Genomic DNA, 22,126 nt, shown 5'->3' on the forward strand with positions numbered 1-22,126 from the left:
ATAGTATGTTTTCGAACTTGCAAAAATAATACTGCCTGCTTAATTTACTTTAACGTTTTGATACCACATTTTAGTATTCGTAAATTGAGAAATACTAACGTACACTTAGATTATGGGTTTACCAAAAAACCAAATATATAAACCAAAAAGGGTTATCTGAAAATAATTGAATTTCTCTACCCAGTGACATTTCTTTTGATGCCAGATTTAAAAAAAACAGGTTTAAATGCACCGATTGATATTAAAGACCTTTGTTATTATTTTAAAACGTCTGGAAGTGCAATATAAAAAGCACAGGATTTAAAAATAAATAGTCGGTCTGGATCTGCAGTATGTAATGGTTATGTAAATCTTATTTTTAGGGATTATGTCAATGACAAAACCCCAATCGACAGGGATGCAGGACAGTCAGGTAATAACATATTTAGTAATAAACATCTCTCAATCTTACTTAGCTTCGTGAAATATTACTATAGAAACACATCGAATTAAACGTATATTGTTTATTTTTTAATGTGAATGCAAAAAGTCATTGATTTTTGTAACTCACTCTTGCAACTCCTCTCGAAAATGGTAATAAAAATAATAGTAAACTTATATAACGGGGAATCGTTTTCTAGAGATATAATCTCTATCAGTGGTTGCTATTTTTTTAATTCAGGCAATTTTGTCAAGCAATCTCATAGAATCAAAATGAATAAATATTCAAAAAAGAGCAAAATTTAATAGCAAATAACAAAAACAAAACCAAAATATAAAATCAACATTGTAAAAAACTTTGAAGTAACAAAACCGTTCTGCTTGTTTCAAAGAAAAAAATGAACCGTTGCAATACCCCGATGCACGAAAGTAACGGCAACCTTTTACGAAAGTGGTGTTATAATTGTAGTTTGAACAAACCTGAAAATAATGTATATCTGAACTCAATAAAATATTTAGAGCATGAAGTTGAAATTGAAAAGAATTAAAAGTCTAAATTAACCCAATTGATCGTGTCCGCTTATTCATCCTCATAATATTAATATAAACGATTATGGGTTTTTTTCCTCATTTTGGACAGTGAAATAAAAACCATATTATACTTATGTGGTCGTCTATTCTGTTGATGTTTTTATATTTTATTTGGTAAGATTACTTTGCTTACATGTAATGCGTTCTAAGCAACAGTACTATATCATTCCGATTGCTGTCAAGATATTTCCATTAGTTCAACGAGGTAGTCATGGTATATGAAATATATAGCAACATGTATGAAATATTTAAAGTTTGTTTCTTTCCATTCATATACAATTAATTTCCCTCTGAAACTGACAATAGACAACATTATAGAGTAAAACGAATGCGTGCGTCTCCTTTCCTTTCATGTTAAACATCTAATTAAAGATGATATCAACTCAAAATGATGACGCCTATCAGACGCTACAATACAATCCAATTATCATCTAAAGTTAGCAAACGAATATTGAACAAAAAAGAGGTATATAGGCCACATCAATCACTTGAGCAACACTATAAACGTACAATCTAAGCATTATGCAGTCATACACAAAGAACATGGACAATTTAGTATAATAGAACCTGTATACAAAAAAATCAATAGTTGTTCTCCTGGATATTCTCATGTTTAACATTGAACAAACTGGAATATATTAAACTTGAGGATGCTTCTAAACAAGTTTCAGCTTTTCTAGTTAATCAGTTTCTGAAGAGGAGATTTCTATATATATTCCTTAGTATATGTTTGACCCACAATTGTGGCCCCCCCCCCCTTTCCCTGGAGATTATAATTTTCTTACCAAATGGTTTCTGAGAAGATTTACTTTGTATACATCTGTGTAAAAGTTTGACCCTGCAATGTCGCCTCATCCTACCTCGGGGATCATTGTTTGAACAAAGTTGAATCTATCGTTCCTAAGGATGCTTCCACACAAGTTTCTGCTTTTCTGGCCAAATGGTTTATAAGCGGAAGAATTTTAAAAAATACCATCAAGGTTTTAAGTTTCTTTAAATTCTTTTACTTAGAAAAGGGCATGGTCCTTCATTTTAGCGAATTTAAATCTAATTTACCCAATGATGCTTCGTGCAAAGTTAAGTTGAAATTGACTCAGTTGTTTTCGAGAAGTCCAAAATATCAAAAGTTTACAAACAGACGGACGCCGGACAAAAAAAGATCAGAAAAGCTTAGTTGAGCTTTCTGCTTAGGTGAGTTAAAAAGGCAGTGTTCACACTTTTAACACTGAAAAAAAAAACAAATGTACTCTAAAAGGTTAAATTTTTCCAGCATCCTATCAAAACAATTTTAATTTTTCTCTTTCTGTCGCTCTCTTTTTCATTCTTTAAAAAAGTAAAGATGTATATGATTTGTGAAGCAGTTTAAAATTATAATGACATGATTTACAAATGGTAACGGTACATGTTATTATCTATATCATAATAGAACAATTAAAGATAAATGATTTTAGCAGCAGAAATACATGTATTTACTAAATATAGGTGAACAGGTAAAAAAAACCCACCAGCATTTAGACTGCATACCATATTTTTAATGATCGCTATTAGAGCACATGAACTAGCTTAATGACAAGCCTTCATAAGTTAGTGATGTTATCTCCCTTACAGATTATTTTTCTTCCTGACACTTTACACCAAATTACATAAAAAGATAAAATCGAATTTTGTAGCTATTCTTTTCAAACTTTGGTCTAGAACGGCGATACAATGGTTCTTTTTATAGTTGGGTTTTAACTTCAATATCAGGTATTATTGAACGAAGGTTGTGTGAATACAATAACCTTGTCAATCTAAAAACCCGACAACCTGATTTAGATCTTTTTCAAATCTCTTTATAAAAACTAGGTCGTGAAAAAAATTGCATAAAAACATTCATTATTAAAAGATGGTGAGAGAATCGGTCTGTGTAGATGAGGAAGATGGTATTGGATAATTATTCATTCATTTTAAGGGGGGGGGGGGTTAACTATATTGATTAAATGCTCTAATGCGTTGACCGTATAAAAAAGACACATTTCCTTTTTTTAAAATAAAACATTTTGTATAATTTATCAATAATAAAATGCTAACAGAGCTATGCAATATGCAATAACGTATTTGGATAACGCTATAACTTAAATTTGACTCTCTCTCTCGCTCCTCTCTCTCTGATTCTCTCTAATGTCTCTGTTTCTCTCTGACTCTGTCTCTCTCTCAGTCTCTCTCTGTCTCTGTCTGTCTCTTTTTCTCTGTCTGTCTGTCTGTCTGTCTGTCTCTCTCTCTCTCTCTCTCTCTCTCTTTGTCTCTCTCTCTCATGTACAAAATGAACATGGTGAAAAATTATAGCAAACGTGTTAAGGCATCATTGCAGATGATAAGTTGAAAGTTTTTACATAAAGGGATAATGAAAACTGTCGTACTTTTTGAAATTGTCATGTCAACTATTATTTGTTTTTCTAACAGTCATTTAAATTCCTTTGCATTAACGTAATGACGGGCTTTAACATTACAAATAAACAAGAGGCCCATGGGCCACATCGCTCACCTGAGGAACAAGAGGTATGATAAAATCAGCCCAATGGAGTCATAATACAAACTATCTGGACAATGTACAATAATTCATGTAAATCCTGTATAAATAAAATCCATTTTCCCCTGGATATTCTTATGTTTATAATCATTAGTCCATTTTCTAACGGGATGATTTTATAGTCATATCATATGCAGATCTAAAAAAGATCCCTAACAATAGTTTATATATGGGATATAAACGTACATCAAACTCTGAACCTTCTCGTGAGGCCAAAGAATTGTCCTGGGGCCAAAGTCTTAACAATTATAAAGAATCATCTGGCTGATTAGTTTTTGAGAAGATTTTTAAAGATTTACCCTATATATTCCTTTGTTAAACTTTGACCCCCCCCCATTGTGGCCCCCACCCTACCCCTGGGGATCATTATTTTCTCAACTTTGAATCTACACTACCTGAGGATGCTTTCACACAAGTTTCAGCTTTCCTGGCTGATTAGTTTCTGAGAAGAAGATTTTTAAAGAATAACTCTGTTTATTCCTATGTAAAACATCGACCTCCCATTGTGGCCCCACCTACCCCCAGGGGTCATGATTTTCACAAATTTGAATCTACACTACCTGAGTATGCTTCCACACAAGTTTTAGCTTTCCTGGCTAATTAGTTTCTGAGAAGAAGATTTACTGTATATAATCATATGTTAAACTTCGATCCCCCATTGTGGCCCCAACCTACCCCCAGGGGTCATGATTTTCACAACTTTAAAATCTACACTACCTGAGGATGCTTCCACACAAGTTCCAGCTTTGCCGGCGAATTAGTTTCTGAGAAGAAGATTTTTAAAGATTTACTTTTTATATTCATATGTTAAACTTCGACCCTCCATTGTGGCCCCACCCTACCCCCAGGGGTCATGATTTTCACATCTTTGAATCTACACTACCTGAAGATGCTTCCACACAAGTTTCAGCTTTCCTGGCCAATTAGTTTCTGAGAAGAAAATTTCTCTATATATTCATGTAAAACTTCGACCCCCCCCCCATTGTGGTCCCATCCTCAGGTGAGCTAAAAAGGTTAAGTTTACAATTCAATAAGTGGGTTTCTGGAAGAACAGATTTTGAAAATTTTCGTAATAAATATTGACAATTTTTTATACTTTTTTAATCTTTAGCTTTTAAGATCTGTGTACAAACATAGAATTGTGAGCAAATCTCTGTATCTTGCTTATAATTCGAAGCTTAGCACTCAAATATGGTTAGTAAATAGAAATTGTAAACAACATGCACTACATGTATAACAAATAAAGAAAACAATTTATTTTTTCGAAATGAATCATATATATATACATGGATATACCTACATATTTCCGTAAGTGATATTAAACTCTATTTAAACTGAATAAACTAGAGAAAATGCCGAGCATCTCAACAAAACCTATTGCATTACGCAAAAGATAATGCCGAATTACCGATAGAATGAATTGTATTTCAGTACCCCTACATCAGACTTTGCTTAATATGCGCAGATAAACAGTTAACGTAACTGTTTGATTTACCGAAGTCTCTGATTGATTTAATACGAAAAATCACGAAATACAGACATTAGTTTCCAGGTTACAAAGCATAAATAATGAAAACGAAACTAAAATCAGAACAAGCTAACACCAACGTCATGTGTGAAAACTGTCAACGCATTGAAATATTTAGCCTCAATTTACTTCACAAAATCGGCACCAATATATTTTTCATGTTTCAAAACTTCCCTTCATACGCGAACTGTTGCACAACAAGCAAATTCATCATAGTCAGATCGACCCTTTTTCGTATAATGTCATGGCTGCTTTAAACAAAGAACCTCGTTTTAGAAGTATGGAATACGAGTCTTGGTAAAATGGGTATGCAAACCCGGGCCGTGGCAAAATAAATGCCAGGGCAGATCGGCAATTGTCAATTCCAAATACGCATTATTTTTCAGCAATATCTACAGCGAATACAAATATACTAGTCCATCAAATATCCTGAAATTTTAATGAGATTGGCAGATTAATAACTGCCAATCTTTTGTTTTGCCCAGGCCAAGTCTTGCCTACCCATTTTACCGGATGCCGAGCCCGACTGAAATACGCCTTTCCTTTATTATTATTTTCGTAATAACTTCGATTTGAAACAAAATTACCACTTAATTTTTGCAATTTATATTTTCCTTCCCATAAGGATAATTTATGCTAAACTACGTTGAATTTGCCTCGGTAGTTCTTGAGAAGAAGATTTTTAAAAATGCACCCCCCTTTTTCTACAGTTTCAAGGGTTTCTCCGCTTTGAATACAGATCGGACTTTAATTTTTGCAATTTATATTCGCCATCCCATAAGGATGCTTTGTGCCAAATTTGGTTGAAATTGGATAAGCAGTTTTAGAGAAGAAGTTCAAAATGTAAAAAGTTTACAGACGGACAGACAGACAGACGGACAGACGGACAGACGGACAGACGGACGACGGACAAAATGTGATCAGAATAGCTCACTTGAGCTTTCAGCTCAGGTGAGCTAAAAATATATATGCTATGTTAACTGACTTGTAATGGCACAATAACAAAGTAAAACAAGTTGACAAAAAAAGAAATAATATTCATATAAAATGTAAATTTGAAATGTTACAATTCTTGATCTTTGTTAATTTATAAATCCTCTTTTGTAAATATAGTAAATATATAAATGTAAACATAAGTAATAAAGTAATAAACAGCAATATCAAAAGGCCACCTTCGGTTTGTGAACTTCTTGTATACATTTCATTTATCGTTGATAACTGGAGCCACTGACTGCAGTTCCACTCCAGACTAGCATAAAATCAATATTCCATCTCTTGTTTCAATACCCTGGCAAATAATTTCTTATCAAAATAAACTACTTGTTTTCCACTTTAGATACCGAAATAAATTTTTAACGAGTAATCAAATTTAAGGAATGATTGGCGTGTAATGTATCGATGGCCAGTTCTCTTAATATAATGTGAAAACATCACGGTGCATAGAATAAACAGGATAGATAGGATATATTCCACGGTTTTGTCTATTTCCAAAATAGCACGGTATGAATAAACTTTACTATTGTGTAGGTGTCAGTGTATTAAATAAAGTAGTAAAAGGTGCAACCGGTGTGCAAATAGTTTTATTTGCTGGGTGCATCAAATGAACACAACTGTGATCTTCCGATGCCGATCACAAAAAATACTGAAATAAGAAGAAAGCATTGTTGTCAATGAAAAGCCACCTAATTCTGATTAAATAATAGAATTGTTTAACACTGCATATTCCTCTTAACTCTTCAGTCAATATTATATTCTGCATTCTCATTATTTTATTTCCATTATTGACTCGCTAATGTCTATATTTTCAAAGGTAGATGCAAGTGATGTTGATTTTACTTGGAACGAAATCACACAGGGTGTGACAACTACAAACAGTACGTCCGATGATGGGAACACCAGCCCTACCATGGTGTTCTCTGTGATCGGTGACTCCGACAGTTTTGTCCCCAGACCCTGGCCAAAGACAGTGTTCCAGACAGCTCTCATTGAGGCGGCAAAGAGTGGGGGAGGTAGAATGTTGTAACTTAAACCGAAAGTTAAAAAAAAATCATATATCCTAATGAATTATTCAGAATTGTTGATAGCATTTTAAATTGATGATTCAGAGTTTTTGAGGAAGTAAAGTATTGGAAGTAAATTAAGTTTTAAAATGATTTAAAATTGGTTGTACTGTAGAATATGAGACAATATTCCTCATGAATGTCTTTAAACAGCGGGTATATAAAAATGAAGAAGTGTATAGTAATAAATTGTTAATCATACGATCACACAGAGTTCTGGATCAGATAATTTAACATATGCTACACGGTGTAAGTGATCAGCAATTGGCGTCATCTACATGTATAACTGTAGCAACTATAATAGGGACAATGTGAAACCATTGACTATATAGTATTGACCCACCAGGACACCCATCGCTCCGAAAACTAAACGAGTAACATACTCTTTTAATTCAAGGTAGGGATCATGTACGCATTAGCCATCGAATACGACGAGATGTGGCACGGTGAAATACTCATACGGATAAAATGAGGGCTCCACAGAGTCAAAAACTATTTAAACGAAGATATGAAAGAAACATTTAACCAAGCGAAATTAGACAAAGTGGATGTTTGCATGAAAATGACGAATTTAAATTGAAAAAAAAATCTAAAGGCCGCAGACGTAGCAAACAATACATCATGAAAAAATTACAATTGTCTTCTTATTTTGATCTTTGGGTCACTGCAAAATTGAAAGTTTAAACATGATTATCAAGTAACATTAATTAATTTTAATTCTGTAAACACTGTGATTAAAAAATAAATAAATGTGTTGTTATTGATATGCAAAAGAAGACTCCTAAAAAATATAGTAAAATATTGTTTTCAGATGAAAAGTAGTACGTAACTCTTTTTCTACTTACATTTAGTTAAATACGTTTGACATTGTTTATGGTCGTGTGAATAAACTTGGCCGACACCACAGCAGGGAATAATTCTATTGACTTTTAAAACAGTATAAACAAACACTTGAACGTATTTTGTAATTACATTTCACACATTCCTATTTTAACAAGGGATTAAAGATATTAAAACGAATTTTATATTTCACAAGTAATCAAAATTGTTATGGTTAGTTGAAGGGAAGGAGTTTAGATAGACAATGTGTAAACACACTAAGCATTCATTTAAAACCCAATTTCATCCAGACATGTTATTCCCGTTATGTTTAATTCATGGTATGTGAACATGGACGTATCTACCTGTAATATTTTGACTGAGTGATCCTCTCTTCAGATATACGATTTAACTGGTCTCCTCTTGTTACCTTTTATGTTTTCTTTCTAAAGGAAAAGGTTCTACAGTTTATGTTATGAATAACTTTAATTTGGAACTAAAGATTGTCCCGTTGTATTTCAAGCCTGTTATTTCATTTACCACACTAATGTCCAAGTTATTAAGTGCAATTCTATGGCCACGATTGTTATGGATTTTCTTCATAATTAACAGTTTATTAGACTTTGATGAGTATAAATGCATTTTGTTGTTATGTGGTCCCATTGCCATAGTAACAGGGGAAAAAAGAAATTGAGAAACGTCGTGGGAACTCTAAATGAGGTGGTCTCATTTTGTTGGAAAAAAGGGCGGGAATATAATCGATGAAAATAAAGAGTTTTGGGTGAACAAGTGTAAAAGGTGGAGGGTCTTTGTTTCCATAGTTAATCAGCTCCACATACCTGGAATGATTGTTTTTATGGTTATGGATGACGTGAGTTGTTTCACATTGTTCCATGGTTGCTACAGTTATAGATGACGTCAATTGCTCAACAGCACTACATTGGAGCCCATAGCAAAGTATCTGACCCAGAACATAAGTTTTTGCTACTCACCAGGATCATACAGCACTGACAAAATAGATTTTAAATTTAACATTTAAAACTAGTTTCCTCTTGATGGGTTTAAACTACATCTGTACTAATTTTAAAAACACAATTTATCAACAAAGCTGAAGAAATAGTTTTTGGGGGTTGATTTTAATCAACTCTCCTATGCAGTTAGTCTGGCAAACCGAAAGTGAAACAGTGTTTGGACCTAAGCACAAATCATCACCGCTGACAAGACTTAGATCTTGAAAATAATAGAAAACTTTAAAGTGGTGTATGCTGAAGCATTGTTTTTCAAGGAAACTTATCAATAAACACTTTGAAAATAGTCAGATTTTATATAATACGAACAACTAAGATATTTTTATAGTCTCATGTATTCGTACGTCAGAGTTTGATATAGCCTCGTTCATTAAGCGCTCGGCTCAAATCTCCGACAAGCAGAAAGGCTTTCTTGCTTGTCGGAAATTAACGGAGACAGCCGAGCGTCTGGTTAAACGATACTAGAGTTCGACATCAATAGTGCTTGGATCCATACTTTTTTTTAGAATAGCTTCAATTAATTATACATAGTTTTAAATATATCTTTATATACTACACAACATGATTCTTATGGGGTTTCGCGAAATTCTTGTTGGAAAAGTCTAAAATTCATATAATAAAAAAGTGCGTAATTCAAATACAGACTAGAAACTAATTGCCGTGCAAGATAAGTTGATTTTAAAATAACTGATAATCTATTAAATCAACTCCCGTCAGTACTTCAGTACTTTGAGCTATTATATGCTGATTATCTATAAGATGATGCATGTGTAATTGAGTATTGATATAAAAATTAATACCGCTTTCCGTTAAATTCGAAATAAAGTGCATATTCAATTTTCTAGAAACCTGGATTTTGTATCTCGGAAAGAAACAAGGAATATCCAAGGTTGTCAGAGACGCCTACAGAAACTATGAGGATATTGAATTTAAGACCAGAGCTGCTAAAAATAAAATCAACAACCCCGATCGACATGTCAAACTGATAAATCTTGCAGGAAAAAAGGTATGGCTATTGTCCACAGATGTTAGTACATGTACTAGTATACCGAAATTAGTGATAAACTGAACTACAACAGCTGTCATATAATTTCTATTTTAGGTCTTTAAATAATCATTTCCGGCACAAAAACCCTTACAAGTGTTTGTGTTATTTATGCAACTTGACGTTTGAATGAAAACTAGTTGACAATTTAACGTAACAGCGGTGTAGGAAAAGCAAATCTCTTTTCCATTTAGTCAATAATAGTAAATTTGTCTTACAATTAAAACAAAAACACAATTTGATTTTTAGGCATGCCAAGGGAACTCAGAAAAAATAACAGAATTCAAAACTACCCATGGAGAAGGACATGGATGTCTGTTGGACTTCGAAAAATTCGTTTCTCAACAAGAAGTTTCCTTCTTTAGTCAGAAAATGGACACCAGTACGCATGCGTATATTGTAAATATGATAGGCCAAGAATAAAACATTATTGCAGTCGTTTTCATGTATATGCATGGTACATTATAAATAATGTATATGCACTTAAAAAACATATTACAGTTGTGTTGAATTGTTTGAATGCTTAAAATTGTCAATTAATACACGCTATTAGTTATTACAGATAAAGTTTATAATTTATATGGAAGTAGATGATTCATAATATTATCAATCATGTGTGTCTTTAACAATACAAGTTAACTAGTGGGTGTTACACGATTCCCATGAAGTTTTTTTTTTACAACATTGAAATATCGTAATTTATCGTTAAATATTGCGTTATGATGTATCCATTTCTGATGGAGCAACATTACATTATCAAAACGAACTATGTTTTTCCCAATATAAGTTGTTTCGTGTGTTTTTGATAAGTTTTGAGAACTTTGATTTCTTTTTTACAAAACAAATGGCTTTAATGTTTTTTTTATTACATTTAAAAATATGTTCTAATCACTATTCCATATTGACCAACATCTTAAGTTCATTGCATAATTGTAGAAATGCCGGTTCCCATAGCAATAATCGTATGTGAGGGTGACATCGAAACTATAGCTCATATTGCAAAGGCTCTCCAACACAAACTCCCAGTTATCATCATGAAAGGATCAGGAATGGCTGCAGACCTTGTTGTCGACTATTTAGAAAAGTATGAAGCTAATCATGATTTCTTTATTAGATATGCTTTGGTAATACATATTTAATACTGTAAAAATTGTATTGTGGTTGTGCAACATGATATTATCAACCTTTGCGAATATCAAAGTCGCAGTGGACGTGTGGAAGGCGTAAAATGTTTTAACATTGCAGTTTTGCTTTAGCGATAAACATGTTTAATAGCGGTAAATATGATTAAAACAAATGAATATTAGTTACGATAAGCATGTTCATATAAGCATATATGACTTATGGTTTTTTTTAACTTTTAATTTGTAGCAAAAACGTACTTTGCAAGAAAGCTAGCATTTCATTAGGCATTCGATTCGATGATTCGAAATATAAGGAGTTGAAAAAACATTTGAAAACAATTGGAAAAGCTAAAGAGTTGGTAAGTACATATACCTATTGCATGGCTTTATTTCTGTATGAATTAACTTAAATGGAATATGCCATAAAATCCCACTTATATCGTTTTTGCATTTGGTAACAGTTTCAATCACATAATGTAAAACATGTGATTTAATCGTTTAAATCAAGTTTTGCTGACAAAAGTATAACTTACAAATGTTTCCATTGAAAGACGTAACTTAGAAAACTTGCATTTGTTTAATATAAGTCAAAACTGTTAAAAACAGCTTTCATATCTTTGTTCAATCACATGCATATAACAGTATATAAATAGTGGCTGTTTGAGAGGGTAAGAGTTGAAATTGACAACCGAAAAAACCGTTGTCAACCGACGCGAAGCGGGGGTTGACAATTGTTTTCGAGGGGTGGCAATTTCAGCTGTTAACCTCCCAAAACAAACACTATTTATTTTATTATACTGAATGTCTTAATTTAAGACATTATTCATATGTCTTCATATTATTCATATGCTTTAATATAAAAATGACGTGAATTCTACGGTAAACGGTACGCGCATAAGTTACGTGTATGTAACATATTGTTTTATTATACTTTTATGGTAAATTCTCAATTCTGATTGGTTAAGGGGCAGTTGATAATCCGTTCTAACACCCTCGGGTTAGCAACACACTTGGCAACGGGTAACACAACGAATTGTTTCATGCACGTAAATCATGCGCGTACGGTTCGCCATAGAATTCACGTCATTCCTATATAAAAGCAGTAATGTCTTCTTTAAAATTAAGACATTCAGTATAATAAATTAAATAGTGCCTGTTTAGGAGGGTAAGAGATGAAATTGACATCCCTCGAATACCATTGTCAACCTCCGCTTCGCGTCGGTTAACAATGGTTATCTCGGGGTGTAAATTTCAACTCTTACCCTCCCAAACAGGCACTATTTATATAGTGTAACCCGTTGACAAGTGTGCTGGTTACAATGAGGGTAATAGAACGGATTATCATCTGCGTCTAAACGAATCAGATTATAGCATTTAACATGAAAGTATACCATTATATTTCCTGGCCTCTAGGTTGGAGTATTTGACCTTGATCAAGACGATCCCGCCATGCTGTCCCACATTGTGGGGGAGGCAGTGGTCAGCTGCTGGTCACTGCAGGATATCCTACATACGTACACAGACGGTAGGACTTTAATCAGCACCTTCAAACAATTCTCCAGACTATACAATACCTCTCTTTACGTCTCTTTATTTGCCTCTGATAGTCTTTTAAACACCATCACCAGCTATCAGTAGTCGATTGCATGAAGAATTTAATGGTATTATTTGTTTTCACAGAATTTGCGTTTTAATAAGGTTTTAATTATCAGTCCAAAATTAGCACCAAGTTTTTGTGTGCAATAAATATACGATCTTTTCAGTGAATGACACTTTATCTCCCAGGTCGTCCATTTGATTTTTATCAGAGCAGGAGGTACAGACCTGCAGTTAACCTGCCATAAACATGTATTTCATCTTGACATTCTTTTTTTAAATTACTGTAGTGAGGTTTATAAATTGTCAGATTTTAGGAGAGTAATACTTGTGCTAAATCTGTAGCACGACCATATAACATCAATCGACGAATTATTAGACTTAAATAAATGTACTGTATGACACTAAAAATGTAATACTAAATGGGAAATATCGGTAAAACTAAACAAAGAGTTACATCTATTCAATTGCTTTCCAAAAATAACTGTTATAAAAGCCTTGTTATTGTTTTTCTTACTTTTTTTTACTATTTTCAAAAGATTCTGTTGTTATGAGGTGCCTTGCAAACAGCGATGAATACCCTTTTAAGTAAAAAAAAAAATATTGTGTTCATGTCCTCTAGTATATTAATTCGTTATTCTCTTTCTCCAACGTTAAGTCATCATACTTACACACAGACTGCTAAACTTGTTGCATTACAGTACTCTGAAACAATTAGTCAGCGACAGGTCTCATAATTAAGTCATAATTATGCAAACGAGATCTTAAGGGTGTGTGAGTCATTCCCCTTGAAACATTGGATCATTATTTCCGTCGTAACAGGACCTTCGTTTTAACTTCTCTTTGTCTATAGGTGGTCACATGTGCTGCGCATTTTCTATGCATTCAACGTGGTACCTGAGGCAATTTCAAACTAGTCTGTCATAAAATAATTGTTTATCATAATATGACGATCAAATTTTATAATTAACAATTTTGACAATCATGATACTTTTAATTGTATTTCTATTTTTAGGTGATTTGAATCAAAAGGCAATTAAGTCTTTATTGTAAAACAGTTCCAATAATATATAACGTGCTTGCTTCTTGCTGAAAGAAATATGTAAATTTTGTCCTTCTTCTTTTCAAAAACAAAAAAAATCAATAAATTCATATTTCAGATGGTGTGGGGATACAACAGCACGAAGAGATAAGCCTTAGCTCAGACCACTCTCACACGGAAACGAACGGAAACACAACCAAAGGCTCCTCGCTGGCTTGGAAACTTCTGCGTCGAAATTTTGTCAGTCCTGAAGAGCAGATTATTCACCAAGTTCTGGAAGGTTTTAAGGAGTCAAGACCATACGTATTAAATCCTCAGTACTCGAGTCCTACATCTCTTCCGTTGTATTTTTATTTCGGCTACCAGCTTTTGCAAGAATTGGACTTAACAGAAGAATGCGGGCCCGTAAGTTTTGCTCTTTTTTTTGAAATTGACAAAGATGATAGAGCTCTCATTTTTGTCATTAAATTACCCTTTGTAAAAAAGGTACACGGAGTTTAAACTTTAATTAAAACACTTTGTTCATTGATGCAATGTCTATATATAGGTTTATATGTTGGAACAGTGTTTACGTTGTTTAATTAAGTGATTCAATAATGGTATCAAATCATGGGTTGTGTATGAATCAGTTAAAAATCAAACTTTTAACATGTGGATGCAGGTTCTCCTCTTGGAGGCACTGAAGGCAAATAGGTGTGATTACGTGAGGGTTTTGTTGGACCAAGGCGTCAAGTTAAAGATGATCAATTTACCAGAACTTTATGAACAGGTCAGTTATCTTATTTTAGTTAATTTTTTGATGATATTTTTCAAATTTTCATTTTTTTAAAATGACGTTTTTTCCAACCCAGACCGTTTCCTGTCAGAAATGTAAATTCAAAAGAAAAGATTGCCTACACATGCAATGGATTTTAAAGGTAATTTACAAATGTATGCGTTATAATATAATTAAGGACATTGAAATATTCAAGATGTTAAGTTTCTTTTAATATTGAATATGGGATAGTAAAACGAAGCTTCTTTCGACAAAATTGTATTAAAACCACTGTCTTATTGTATGCAAATACACTTAAAAATGAAATAAAATCATTTTATTGTGCAGCAAATACAAGAAACACAAGCAAAGAAACTATGCCATGAATACAGATCTATGATGAGGAAAAGAATAAAACACGGAAACCCCCAAGAGGCAAAATATATTGTAGACGAGCTAACAGAATTATCAGTTTCTGTAGCTGATGCGGCCAGAGGATTGTGTCGTAAAATGCTGCGATATAAAGGTAATATGACGTCTCGGAATGCATGCATCTATTAAGAGCAAGAAAATAGCGTACCTTTAAAAAAAATACTATATGTATTAATTATTTTCATTTATTTGGTCATTATTTAAATATAATTTTTTTTTTTTCAAATTTATTGTTTGGACCAATAGATACAATTGTTGTATTTTATGCTTTTTAATACTACACTGTGTATTTAGAATGTAATGATGTACGTGTTTTACAGTATTAGACATAGCTATTCGATATTGATTGACTTTGTTTTTAAAGTTTAAGTTTTATATGTTCATACAATGTATTACTGACTATTCATTTTGTAGAATACAGCAATGAATATACCACTAGTGAAACTTCACAAACAAGCGACGGAAACCTGAAAGATACGAACATGTCTGACATTTTACTTTGGGCAATTTTCGCAAATCGAAAGGAACTGGCTGAAATATGTTGGCTTAGAGGGGAAAACCATTTATGTAATGTATTCATTTTAGTATTAACATATAATAGAGGAATGTGTACACTGCTCTATGAAACGTATTTAATTATGAATACCTACATATTATATTGAGAAATACATTATTAACCATGTACTTGTATACAAAACCTTTAGACACCAAGAAAGTGCAAAATCAGAACGAATTGGTTAGCGTACATGTATTAAATAAAAATGTCTTTTGATTTAAAATAAATCTAAAATAGTAATGTTTGCCATTGTCGTCCACTTTTTATAGAACGGCAACATTCTTATGCAGAATTGTTTCCTAAAACAAGGTCAAGTTTTTGACATGTTATTTCTAGTTACATAAAGACAACTAATTTTTCACCATCATTGCTGGTTCACTGTTAAGAAACTTTGTTTAATTCAATTTTGTAAATATTTCAAGGAAATTGAGTTCATTCATGTATTATGCATACATCTCTTCAACATCAAATTTGCTTGTGTCTTGATAGTAACTGGACTGGTGTGCTCGGCAATCCTTCGGAAACTTTCCAAAAAGGCAAACAATGTCAAGGAACAATTGCTATCAATTGATTTGGAGAAACACTCAAAGTATAGAAAATCATATTTTATACAACTAACAACTGGTTATTGAGATAAAAAAAAGTCAACATCAATTATCGCAGTACAGAAAAAGAAAAAAAATTCCATAATTTTTTTCTTCAGAATTTCATTTATTGTTTAATTTGAACCACGTAAGAGTTTAATTTAAATTAAAAAAAAAACTTTTTTATTAGGAATACGTAATGTGTGGTATCTTATATTCATACATTTTTTATGTAGATTGTTTGAACAACGTTGCATTGGTATTATGGACAGTATGTACGAAGAAGACTCACAACATGCAATAGATTTGATGGATGACGAGGCAGTAGTTTGGGGAATTCACTCGAGCCCATTAACCTTTGCTTACGAGAATTTCATGTATGACGTTGTAGCTCACACTTGTTCTCAGAAGTATATGAACATGCAGTGGTACAAAAACCTGGCGCCGGACCTCACGCCGTTCTTACTGGTAACCATGACATAAATGAGATTCACAAAACTAACAATTAAATATATTTCTTCATTGAAAAATGTGTTTATAAAAATTCAGCAATTCACTACTGTTCTTTGAAGAGTTATTTTGAAAATGTTTAGAAATAATAACATTTAAAAACAACAAATTTGTATTTAGGAAAACATTTCCGTACTGTACATCAAAAATTATCTCGACGAATTTATGTTTGCCTTTTCAGAATTATAACAATAATGTTTTATTCAAACAGAATATATACAATTGATGACAATCAATTATTCACTAGCACGAACAAGAGGATATTTGTGATGGCAGAACCATATATTATGTTTTAATCACACACATTAATCAAGATAACTAAATTTCATAAAGATCGAGTTAAATGTTTTCCACTTCAGTCATATTTTAGTATTTAAGTTCGATTGATGTCTAACTTTCTCTTTTTCTTTTTTCTAGTCTGCAATAAGAAAGCCGAAAAATTTCTTTACCGCTCCTCTTACAAAATACATGTTTAATTATGTAAGTAACTTTACGTCATACATATACTAGTTAAAAACGATATCAATAAATTAATTGTATTCCATCTGTTTTCCACATTATTGAAATATGTTTTTGAATATTTCAGATACTGTTTTTCGCAGTTTTGATAATGTACAGCTCATTTGTACTGACAAGCATCGGAGACAAATACTACTCCCAACTGATACTTGCAAGAGTGTTCGAATATACTGTTTATTTCTGGGGCGCAGGGGATTTTATTGAAGAAATCATCAGCTGTTTTGTAAATTACAATCTAAGTTTTTATCAATTTTGCAAGTCTTTTAAAGAAAAAAACCCACGGTGTATTGAATTATTTTGTTCAAATTAAAAAACAAATTATCAATATAACTAAAGTTAAAAAAATAGAAATCTTGAAAGCTTTCGTAAACGGCTAAATATTAATTAATGATTAAAAGACAGATTTTTTATCACCTGATAGATAACTTTCACTTCATGCAATTTTTGAAACAGGGCTGCTTGGAGAAACGAGGCCGATCCCACAGAGGATACTACTCACGTATGAAAAGATACATTTACGATTTCTGGAATGTCGTTGACCTACTGTCATACCTATTGCTCATCGTGGCGCTCTTTATACGTCATTTCCATCCATCTGAAACCTTTACCCTCGCAAGACGAATGTATGCTCTCTCTCTGCTGGTCATGTATTTGAGGTTTTTGGAAGTGTTTCTGATCCATAGGAAATTGGGACCAACCCTCATCATGATCAAAGAAATGGTATTTGTTACTTCTTTACATTTTGCTGCTTTAAATTTTATAGTGCATATTTCAAATGCGAACATAATGGAAATATACACTGAATGTGAATATCGAAAGATGAAAGTTAGGAATGTTGCTTTTCACACAGGATTTTGTATGCTAAATTTATAGCTTTTAATTATTTTTTTTCGAATCTCCTATACATGTTGCATACAGTGGCTTCAGAGGCAAATTGAAAGAAGGACAACATGTATACTTGACAAAAATCTTGACAAGGAAAAAAAATCTGGTTATGGTTATGTATAACTTTGAAAAAAAGGTGGAATACATTAAGTGCTCTCCTAGCCCCCCCGGTTCCGACGTCTATATTTGTATATATTAAGACACCATGATGAATTTGTCATCATAAAGACAAAGTAAACTCAAAAGATCGTTACCTTACCGTTAAGTTAAAATAGCGAGAGAAGGTGTCACACTTGCTGTAAATGTTGATGTTTTATGATAGACACAGCTTCGTTTACCAGTATTGATGATTCTCTAAAAAATTGGCTATTCAGTCAAAAAAGTTATTTCCGTAGTATTATATATGTAGTATTTGATAATAAAATACACATCATTACAGTGAAATGAAAAAAAAATATTTTCTGTTTCACCAATAATATTGAATTTAATAATATTTTTGCCCTAGCAAGTGTCATGTATTCTCAGGTGAGCTATCCCTGTTTGGCAACAATTTTGATTGCAATGTTCCAACCATTGTATATGTGTTGCATAATCTTAGTTCAGTAATTATTTAACACAATACATAACCATAAACTTGGTTTTTCTTATATAAAGAAAATGATATAATTCTCATTAACTGACAAAATGAACACATCTTAAGTAATTCGTTCATATTTTTTCAAGTTGAAAGACCTTCTGAGATTCCTTTACATAGCTGTTTTTGTGGTGTTTGGAGTTGGGATCTATTACCATGCCAATCTTTGGCCGGACCACCAAGCAATGTGGAGTGGAGGGTGGACTAATTGGAGGATATGGACCATCATTTACTATCCGTATTGGCAACTCTATGGGGATCTGAATCTTGAAGAACTAAACGGTACAACACCTTTTTTCCATGTCCTTTCTATGAATACTATACAAATGGTGATATGTATAATATGCATGATGGTGTTATGTACGAATAGTAATAATGTGGTAATATTGAAATCAACAATTTATCCATTGAATGATTTAACAGTCAATAAATATTACTTTGTAGATCTTTGCAAACTCCATCATACGTTGGTTGGTAAACACAGTGATATATATTCACGGTGTGGAATTTCTATTATAGAAAACTTTTGAAAACTAGGAGAGAACATATATAGGTATCTTCAGTATAAATGAATTTGATAATGTAAACAGGCGCTAACATTTACTTTGATAACATTAAAACAAAAATAAGTTTAAATCCATCATGTCAAAGATCAATTCTTATATGTTAACACAATTAATAACACAATTAAGGAAAATACATATAGCAATTGGGGGTTTGAGTACGGTCGCTTGGCCACAAGTCCACCAATTTAACCAAAGGGTCACGTAAATTCTCGCTTCAGGACTTTGACGCTTAAAATCTCAAGAATGTACAAACGGCACTGCGACTATAACTTAGAAAAACGTTGAACAATTTTGTCTTTTTTATTTTTTAGGAAAAAAGAAATGAACAAGTGAAAACTTTGATTCAGATATGTTTCGGGATCTAATATTACGGCTAAATAATTATGAAGATTTTTCTTACAAAATTTGAGTGAGATATTAAAGTGTAATTGAATAGTTTTAATAAATCATTTTAGAAAAAAATAAAAGGGGAAAAACAACAAAGCAAAAAAAGGGAAGGGTTACGTTGGAAACGGAATACCTTAAGAATAAAAGAAACAAAGGACAAAAGTTTTACAGAGAAGAAAAACGGGTATTTTTTACAATTAGAAACATTTATCTCATGGTGAAATGTTATTCAAAACGAACGTTTTATTTATACTGTCATTAGGTAGCAACCAAACGGATTGTACTAGTAACCCCAAGGAATGGGAGTCCGACTTCTCCAAAACCCGGTGTCCACAGGAAGACTGGACTGTGTATGCGATAGTGGCGATATACATGTTGTTTTCCAATATCCTGTTGGTCAACCTAGTCATTGCCATGTTCAGGTTTGATTTAACATTATCATACAAATAAGTCATTCTTCTAACCAAGTTTTTACTTTTGGTGTTAACTACGGAATGCCGCATATCGATGTGTTTTTTTAGTTAAATAATTCCGTGGTAAATTATAAAGAATGTTATAATGTACAACTGTAAAATTAAACATTCATACAAATTATTGTACATCTTTTTTTTTAAATTTTAACGATAAAATTCTTAAATTTTTGTCAATTTTGATTGTTGATATGACTATTTATGAATTGTAATATTATATAATGACATGGCCACTGTACAAATGAAACATGAATGAATAAGTTAACAAAATGACAAAAATAAGTTTTGTTTCAGCTACACATTTGAGAGGGTACAGGAGAATTCGGAGAAGCTGTGGCGATTTGAGAGATACACAGTAATTAATGATTACGACTGGAGAATACCGTCCCCTATTAACCTGGTATTCCTTCCATACCGCCTCTTCCGCTATCTAGCGAAACATGATTGCTGTTTACCACAGTGTAAAAGTAAGGTCTTTGTCGTTTTGTTGTTGTTTTCGTGTTTGATGCCAGTACAGTAACGCTCGGTTATAGCGAAGTACCAGGGACCAATGGATTTACTTCGTTATATCCATATAACGAATTCATAATGATAACTTAAGCGAATTCACTATGTACATGTCTCATTTTACTAGACTACAATTTTTGCTAAATGAGGCTTTGAATGAAATTCATTCTTTTGATACCTTGAATTATCGGATTTTAAGTTGAATAATTTATGTAATGATAAATAAATTTAAACTATCGTGTTGAATGGTAGCGTAAACTTTTTAAATGTAAAAAACATCTTTATAAAAGTGTTAACTTTGGTCATTATTGATCTTTATGGGACTCAGAATAAAATTGCTAAATTTATTGTATCCGAATTCGTTATAACTGTAAAAATCTTCAAGATCTGTAACGAATTTTACGGGAGACCTAAGAAAACTTAGCTACATCCAGGATTTCGCTATATCCGTGTTCAAACTAAATGACTTTTATTGTACATGTTTCATGGGAAAATGCCTTGTAAATAAAATTTCAGGGAATAAAATCAATTTAGTGAGTACAGATATCTAATTGCTTATCATAGAGCATGTTTGTCGCTCTCGAGCTCATTAAAACTTAATCCAATTACAAGTATCAAGTGAAATTTTATATTTTAGAGATTTGCATTGTGGAAAAAAAGAAGAAGGAAAAGAAAAAAAGAGAAAAAAACGAGGCATACCAGCGGAGCCTTCAAAGAATAATAGCACTTAGAAACCACAGTAAACTATGAACACATTTAAACGGACATCGTAAAATCAATTAACCTATGAGGCAATAGCATGTTGTAGTGCCCCGTGGCATAAAATATTATTTTCATTGCTATAGAATGCAATATTTTTTTATTATCTATGTGTAAATCAAAGAACCTTTCATTTCTACTTTTTTAATGTTTTGAATCACATAGTTTTCATAATTTGAAGACGTTATGCATTATTTAAAAATATTGTTTTGCGGTTCATTTTTTTTTCTTTTAACAAAACTATTATAAATTTGATCATTGTCATGCATTTGAATATCAAACTAATTTGTAGTACATGCAATAAAGATCATGATATAAATGTTTTATTTGTCTGAAACGCTCCAATCTTTTTTCTTTAATATTTTGCGCCTTATTGTTTAAATGATGTAGTTACAAACCACTGTTTTTCTTTTACCTAGAAGTACTTCTATGAATTTTCAACATATACACATAAAGTAAATTTGATCGATACATTGATACGTCTACTATGTATATATAAAAAGGACCGTTGTTTAAAGTAAAAAGTCAATTCTCATTTATATATTAAAAAATGAAGTGATATGCATGATGCAAATTATAAAAATATGTGTTTATCTAGATCAATAATTAACCCTTACTATTTTTCACTTATATCGGTTTAATGTTACAGCCTGTTGCTGTGTTTATTGGTAGATTCTTTTTAGAATATACCGGGGAAAAAATGAAAAATATCTTTTTACATTTCCATTCCACATAGTTATT

General features: G+C 32.2%; 1 protein-coding gene across 2 annotated transcripts; it reads left to right on the forward strand.

Annotated features, from left to right (window-relative positions):
* Positions 1–277: 277 nt before the first annotated feature.
* LOC105326906 (transient receptor potential cation channel subfamily M member-like 2) lies at positions 278–21,707 on the forward strand. Of its 2 annotated transcripts, XM_034465621.2 has the most exons (21): positions 278–412; positions 6,919–7,117; positions 9,861–10,021; positions 10,310–10,442; positions 10,997–11,144; positions 11,432–11,543; positions 12,598–12,709; positions 13,941–14,227; positions 14,484–14,591; positions 14,674–14,739; positions 14,925–15,102; positions 15,423–15,575; positions 16,054–16,153; positions 16,385–16,616; positions 17,076–17,138; positions 17,245–17,400; positions 17,631–17,897; positions 18,786–18,978; positions 19,912–20,071; positions 20,414–20,586; positions 21,264–21,707. In XM_034465621.2, exons 1-21 carry the CDS (start codon positions 368–370, stop codon positions 21,374–21,376), a joined length of 3,159 nt encoding a protein of 1,052 aa, XP_034321512.2. In that variant the 5' UTR covers positions 278–367; the 3' UTR covers positions 21,377–21,707. The 2 variants fall into 2 exon arrangements, with proteins under 2 accessions (XP_034321512.2, XP_034321513.2); XM_034465622.2 differs by lacking the exons at positions 278–412; positions 6,919–7,117; positions 9,861–10,021 and having other exon boundaries at positions 10,320–10,459.
* The last annotated feature ends 419 nt before the right edge of the window (positions 21,708–22,126 follow it).

The sequence above is a fragment of the Magallana gigas genome, chromosome 1 (genome assembly GCF_963853765.1).
Source record: "Magallana gigas chromosome 1, xbMagGiga1.1, whole genome shotgun sequence".
Lineage (NCBI taxonomy): Eukaryota > Metazoa > Mollusca > Bivalvia > Ostreida > Ostreidae > Magallana > Magallana gigas.

Coding starts and splice junctions, on each gene's coding strand:
- LOC105326906 (XM_034465621.2), top strand. CDS start 368: ATGTCAATGACAAAACCCCAATCGACAGGGATGCAGGACAGTCAG. Junction 7,118..9,860: donor GGCGGCAAAGAGTGGGGGAG/GTAGAATGTTGT, acceptor TCAATTTTCTAG/AAACCTGGATTTTGTATCTC. Junction 20,072..20,413: donor CTAGTCATTGCCATGTTCAG/GTTTGATTTAAC, acceptor GTTTTGTTTCAG/CTACACATTTGAGAGGGTAC.